This window comes from Narcine bancroftii, unplaced genomic scaffold, assembly GCF_036971445.1.
Source record: "Narcine bancroftii isolate sNarBan1 unplaced genomic scaffold, sNarBan1.hap1 Scaffold_131, whole genome shotgun sequence".
In the NCBI taxonomy this organism is placed as follows: Eukaryota; Metazoa; Chordata; class Chondrichthyes; order Torpediniformes; family Narcinidae; genus Narcine; species Narcine bancroftii.
The window spans coordinates 8,781-15,880 of NW_027211866.1; the positions used below are offsets into that span (position 1 = coordinate 8,781).

The 7,100-nt window shown below is 37.5% G+C and overlaps 1 protein-coding gene across 1 annotated transcript; it reads left to right on the plus strand.

Moving 5' to 3' along the window:
• Positions 1-344: 344 nt before the first annotated feature.
• LOC138750385 (probable G-protein coupled receptor 139) lies at positions 345-6,505 on the plus strand. Its single transcript, XM_069912453.1, has 4 exons — positions 345-492; positions 1,407-1,527; positions 2,105-2,253; positions 5,607-6,505. Exons 1-4 carry the CDS (start codon positions 345-347, stop codon positions 6,503-6,505), a joined length of 1,317 nt encoding a protein of 438 aa, XP_069768554.1.
• The last annotated feature ends 595 nt before the right edge of the window (positions 6,506-7,100 follow it).

Genomic DNA, 7,100 nt, shown 5'->3' on the forward strand with positions numbered 1-7,100 from the left:
ATAGTACGTTAATCCAGATGGCACAGAAACAAGAGATCAATGAGGAATTGATGGCGGTGCTGGTCCATTGCACTTGCCAATGAGTAGTATACTTACCAGCTATTTGTAATATAGAAAATTATCAATCCGAATAAGTATGAGTTGTTTCATTTTGTAAAATCAAACATTTTTAAATTACAATTTAGATTGAGACATGCAGCAGGGTAACAGGCCACTTCGGCTCAGGATTCCCAGCTGCCCAATTTGCCCAATAGGTTTCAAAAGGTGAGTGGAATCCGTGATCGCCCGGGAATAATTTACGCACTCCTTACAGACAACGCCAGATTCGAAACCTTGACCGGTTCATGGCGACTGATAGAGTTTCACTCACTGCCTCGCCAGCCGTGCTACGCCAGCTAAGAGAACGCAAAAAAATTCTGCCAAAGGTCGAAAACTCTTCTTGCGCACGTGTCCAGGAGTCAGACCCACGAATCCTTGAGAGTCATTGGAGAAGTTGGTTAGGAAACAGTGTGATCTTTTTGCAATATCTGTGCAGGACATTGCATATGACTGTATGGCAGTCATCTTGCATCTGTGCAACACTTTGTCTGGGGTGCGCTGGACCATTGCTTGCAATTCCGTTCACCCCGTTACAGGAACCGCGTGAATTACTGCCAAATCATTCAGAAAAGATTTGTCACGTGTTTGTAGTAGAAGGCGTGATCCCTTGGGAGAATTGGGACAAATATGGATTACTTTCGATATCTCAGTGGGTAGAGCATTGATCTTGTAAACCAGGGGTCCAAGTTCGTTCCTCGTTGGTGCCTCATTTCAGTAAAGGGAGCTGGACCAAGTGGCTACTCTCTGTCTTCCATTCGCTGGGGAAAAATAAATAATTTTATGTATATTACATTCTACATGTGCTTTTACGTGACAATAAGGTAACCTTTACCCACACCTGATCACTGGTTTAATAAAATGTTTAATCACTGTTTGGGTAGAAAATTTAACTTCATTTCAAGTTATAATATATAAGAGTGCATGCGACTAATGAGGGGGGTTAAACGAGATACGCCGAGAATGTGTTTCGCACAAAATACAAAGTATCTTGACAGAAGTGGTAGAAAAAAAGTAATTACACGATTTACAGATGGACAAGTAAACATACAAGAAATCAAGTGGCGTGGGCAATTTGCAAGCAGAATAGTTTCAATTCAATTTAAACATAATGCTCGGCGCAAGCATGTGGAGAAACGGAGTCTTCCTGTGCTGTTAATTTTCAAAGTTTTGTCTTCATTTCAGAACGTGTATCAATATTGCGTCTGATGTGGCAGCGAGATAGGAAACAATAGCCTTTCGATGAAATATCCATGTAAAATTATGGTTGATGGTACCATTTGGCCTTGATTTACATATTCTAACCATAGGCTACGGACCACCATCATGTGAAGCTTCCACCAGAGCTCTATTGAGAGCGTCCTGGCCAACTGCATCACTGTGTGGTATGGCTACTGCAAAGAAACTGATCGGATGTCAACCCACTGGGCCGTAAGAGTGACACCAAGTCACCTTCCCGCACATTTACGTTATCTAGCGGGATCGTTGTCCTGCACACAGCTGGTCACGTCCGGGAAGCGATAAAGGACTCTGATATCCAGCACCACGAGGCTGAGGAACAGCTTCTTTCCAGGAGAGCTGAAGGACGAAAGGAACTCTTCACAAATAGCCATCCGAGACATTCATATTCACGAAGACATGTCGCTGAAGACATGTCCTGCAAATGTATCATCTGGTTCTGTGTCTACGTGATTTGCTCCGGGGATCAAATAACGCCGTTTCCTTGCATGGAACTGGAACAATGATATAACATTTAATTTGACATAATATTCTAAATTAAGCGATCAATAGATGTTGTTCTCAACCAACTGAAACCATGCATTACAACTTGAAAAGATTACAACATAACATTCAAAAATGTTTCATAAACAATAGTTTGTCACATTTATGGATCTGGAAAATGTATTGCCTAATGAAGCAAGGAATAAAAATAATTAATTGTGTGTTTTTTTTAAAATCTTCAATGGGTTGTTAATGATGAGTGAGTTAAGGCTTTCAAACCCCAAAGGCTCCTGGATAAGAGCGCCGGATTTCAACTGCAGAGAATTAGAACGTTTTCACAAACTGATCGCAGCATCACACAGAAAATGCTATATCTGAAGATATACGACATAGCAATCGTTTACTATCCTGTACTTGCAACAGTTGGCATGTCAGGTAAAGTGTTATATATAGACATTGTCTAATTGATACTAACTTTCATTGATCTGGGATCCCTGGTCTAGGGTAATTCAATAATAGACAACTTATTGGGATTTCAGAAGCATTCACATCGAAATTAAACTTTTACTAATTTTCCGAAATCAAATCCTTTCGATTTTGAGCGGGGTACTCTTGTGCTTTTGGAAGAGAACTTTTTGGCTTGTTATTAAACCACTTGGCAATTGCTCTTTGAGTAAGTAGAGTTTCCACTGGCATCTACAGAAACAGAATTAAGGCATACAGTTTCCTTTCTGCAGATGATTTATTACTTTTTTTATAATCCAGATCCAAATACATGAGCTTTTTTTCTCTTATATTAAATAGTTTTATGGGTATATGCTGAATGGTTCTATAGCAGGTTATTCTAATTTTTCCTTTTAAAATTGTGAAAAATCAAATTATCTATTTCACTATCGCAAATACTCGGAGAATAAATATTCCTCAAGAAAACGTTTCCACTGTATTTAATCCTGTTAAATTATTTTTATCGAGATGTTCACCTTTATCATTCTTGGTAATTGGTCATAACAAATTTATTAACTTTAATATCTTATCTATTTTTTTGTACATTTATGCAATCTATACATTTTTTTATTATTTGTTCTTCTTTTGACTCAATTGATTCGTTCCTTTCTTCTTACTCATGGGACGGGCAACACTCTGCTTAGATAAAATTGATCTTAAAGATCTGGAAGGAATTGTGGACTGGCACTTCCAAGTTTTATATATTATTGGGATGTCACAGTACGTATGTTAATTCTTTTGTTACATATTGAAATTTTGTTGAACTGCATTTCATCGATAGAAATGGAATTGACCTTAAATATTAATACTGCATTGTTGGTAATTTTAGCATCTTATCTATCTTCCTATTTATATAAGATAATTAATAATCTGATAAATGAAAATTATGTGAGCATGTTGGGACAAATTCGAAGATTTTGTTTTGATTTCGGAATTCTTCCCTTGCTTATCACTTTTTCTTCAAACATCTTTGCAAGACACGGTTTTTAATTATATGCACAAATTGCATATTAAATGTTCCAAAAAAATTATATTTGTAATAGTTTTGCTTCTTTTGAACAATTGTTAGCAAATATTAAGAGACGAAATATTTACACGTTAGGCATTTTGCTCAATCACTGATTTCTGAATTTTCAAAAATACCTGTGCGAATATTTTTGATTTACCTTTGGATTTTCACCGTTCTCACGAAGGTTTGATATCTCTTAAGAACGGCTATTTGTGTGGGGTTAAGAGCGATGGGGAAAGGGTTTCAATTGTTGATTTCCTGATGCGGTATTAGATTGCATTTGTAAATTGATTAATGCAACCTTTCTTTGACCATGTAAATTCATTGTAAAATAAAGTGGTTCATGGTGTATATTAATATAAAGCGAAATTAGCTCACTTTTGTTCTCATCCTAATCCACTGTACAATTGCACTGCTTTCTTGTTTCTCATATTTGGCTTTTACCCTAGCCTAGAAAAAAATGGATATATATATATTTTTTTTCAAACACTAACGGTGATACTCCTCAAGATTCAATTGGAAACTTGTCTATTATTTGCTCTGGATTGTCTGATGATGAAGATATTTTATTGAGTTCGTTTCAATACCGAATTTTATTTTCTATTTCATTGATAGCCAGATGTGCAATGCTGAACAAATTTTGAGATAACACTCCACCTGCACATGCAGAATGGTTAAATGATACAATGATCTGTTTGAGATTAGAAAATAATAAACTAGATGATCCATTAGAGATTCAAATACAAATTAGTTAAATACATTGATTTCTTTTGTGGACTATTGCCATAATCTAAATTATAAGGCTGATCATAATCTCCATGCTCTGTTGTCGTTTTCTGGCTTATTGTCACTCGATATCCACATGCTTAATAGAACATGTTTTGACCAAATAGGTTTAACTCTTTAATTTTGCAATTGTATCTTAAAACTATAAAATAATTATTTAACATGTATAATTATAAAATTCCATATAATATTAATATGAATCGAGAGACAGGGTTTAATGATTGAATGGAAGGGTCATATTCTATCTGTTTAATAGAGATGTAAGTTTGAAATTTAACCTTTCATCTTTTACTTACATCATGGTAGAAGCAATTCCGTCAATTTAAACTCGAACCTCTCAATTCCAATTCAATTAACCTATTTTAGAGGGTGGTACAGATCCGGAGAATGTTTTGAAACCGTTGGACACGGAAAAAAACCACGCAGATACGATGGAGAGCCTACATTCCCCTTAAAGCCAGCGCCGGATTTGATCTAGTGTCGTCAGTGTTATCACAACAGCACGCAAACCGTTAGTCTAAATGTTCATCACATGAAATCATGTGATCTGACCGACCGAATTTTACAGAAGGTGGTATGTGTAGAACAAGGTTTTGATTTTTGAATTAGGAAAATAATACATCGTTTGAAAATGGAGAGACATGATAAGAGAACATAAATTGAGAACAGCTGGTCATCCAGAGGTCTAATCTATGGAGACATAATGGACAAGTTAAACAATCTCAGCTCTTTGACCATTTGATATTCATTTTCTATCTATAAACCTCTTTGATATTTCTTCAAATTCTCTCGAAAATTTCAAATGATGTTCCCTTGGAGTGCCAGCTGCATGAAAAGGAGATGTCAATGCACAAAGCTCCCGGGAATTGTGAACACTGATAGCACCATCAATCATCATAGTTCACTCCATGGAGTTTATCTATAAGAGTCAGAGTCATACCAAATCACCCTCTAATCTCGCTGACCTCCAACACCTATGGCTATACTCATTGTTATATGGAGGCTAATAGGTCAAAGGTTCTCTTTAAGACCATGTCTACCTATGACACCACTTTCAGGGAATTATGCATCTTTATTCCCAGATCCCTCTGTTGCTCCGCATTGTGGGCTACCATTTACTATTTTTCTGCTTTAAATTCAAAGATACCGCCATTGAATTGATTGATGTCCATCATTGTTTTTTCAGCTTATCTTTTGTTGTCAGGTTGTTTATTCCGAAATTTCTGTTTCTCTACAGTTTATCCACGACTTGCTGATATTTTATATTCCCTTCTTTATTTTGTAGTCATGTGCCAGAGGGTGGATCTCCACCGAATTATGTAATTTTCCCCTCCTATCTGGTCTTATCTGCAATTTCGTCAGTGTGTAGCTGATAGGTGGTGCGTTCGGCAATGCACTTAGGAGTTCTGCTTTCATGATGATCAAATGAAGATTATCATTTATTTATTTATTTTTCATAATTAATTCTGTTTACCTTTTAAAATTTCAGTTAATTTAATAGCAATTGTTATCCTATCCCGTGGAAAATGTGGACTCTCAAAGTGTATTACTCGTTACCTGATCGGGATGGCCATGGCCGATTTCATGGTGGTGGTCATTGTGATCATTGTGGAGCAGCTGAATAACATCTACTTGTACGCTCACTTCTTACGCATCACTCCAATATGTGCGGTGACGACCATCTTCAAAGTGGCGAGCATGGACTGCTCAGTTTGGCTTACAGTTGCTTTCACGTTCGACCGCTACATTGCCATAGGCTGTCAAAAATTGCGGGAAAGTTATTGTACGGAGAGAATTGCGACAAAGGTTATTGCAATAGTTGCACTAACGAGCTGTGTGAGGTGTATCCCCTTTTATTTTGAGGTAGAGCCACATAAAATCATTGATCATATTCCATGGCTTTGCATCAAAACAAATTCGTACTTTACTTCGCCGTTCTGGAAAGCACATGAGATTTTTGACAGTATAGTAACACCACTGTTGCCCATTTATTTAATTTTTCTCTTTAACATTTTAACGGCCAGGCACATAATTGCTGCAAATAAAGTTCGTAGGGGACTACGCAGCCATAGTGAGAATCAAAAGGATCCTGAGTGTGAGAACCGAAGGAAGTCAATGATTTTAGTGTTCACACTGTCAACCAATTTCATCTTGCTGTGGTCGCCCTATGTCATACACTCTCTGAAATGGCAAACGGTGAATGTTACCTACACTGACAAATATTTGAATACACCGTCATATATTTTGCAACAATGCAGTCTGATGTTACAGTTGCTAAGCACCTGCACAAATACCTGCATCTATGGACTGACACAAAGGAAGTTCAGACACGAGCTGAAAAACGGGGTGAAGATTGTGGTTACATTAAACGGACTTTTGTGCAAGTGAAATAAAACTGATTTATTTCCTTTGTAAAATATTTATTAATATTATTAACAATAAAATCATTCAACAATTAAATTATGAATTGTGCTACAAGACGTAAAACAAAGGGTGTGTGGCAATATGGCGTAGATGACTGATGTGTGGTCCCACCCTTCCTCATCTAGTTTTTTTAAGCACCCGTTTTTAAAGTTTATAAAAGTGATTAAAAGTTGTATTTTTATTTTTGGGAACATTAGTGGGTTATAATGGCTACTAATGTGAAAGAAAACATGAAAAACCAACTGCAGAAAAAAACTACCTTTTAAAAGTGCTGAAGAATTGAGGCCTACCTGTTCAATTGAAGCCACGGACCCAACGTTTGGATCCTCCAAGGCACAGAGGACTCCTGCCCAGCTAGGCGCCCATGGTGCCTCTGCAAGATGGGGCCAGTTTGACAATGAGTTCAGCCGGTGCCGAACCGCGCATCCACGGTGTCGGGCGCACAGGTGACCAAGCTGACAGAAGAGCCCTTGAGCTCGGGCTGCCATCAGGTGGGCTGGAGACGCACAGAATAGCATCAGAAGTCACACCTGTGCAGTCCCTGGCATTAGTGGGCATG

Coding starts and splice junctions, on each gene's coding strand:
- LOC138750385 (XM_069912453.1), top strand. CDS start 345: ATGGCGACTGATAGAGTTTCACTCACTGCCTCGCCAGCCGTGCTACGC. Junction 493..1,406: donor CCTTGAGAGTCATTGGAGAA/GTTGGTTAGGAA, acceptor TTCTAACCATAG/GCTACGGACCACCATCATGT. Junction 1,528..2,104: donor GGATGTCAACCCACTGGGCC/GTAAGAGTGACA, acceptor CAAACCCCAAAG/GCTCCTGGATAAGAGCGCCG.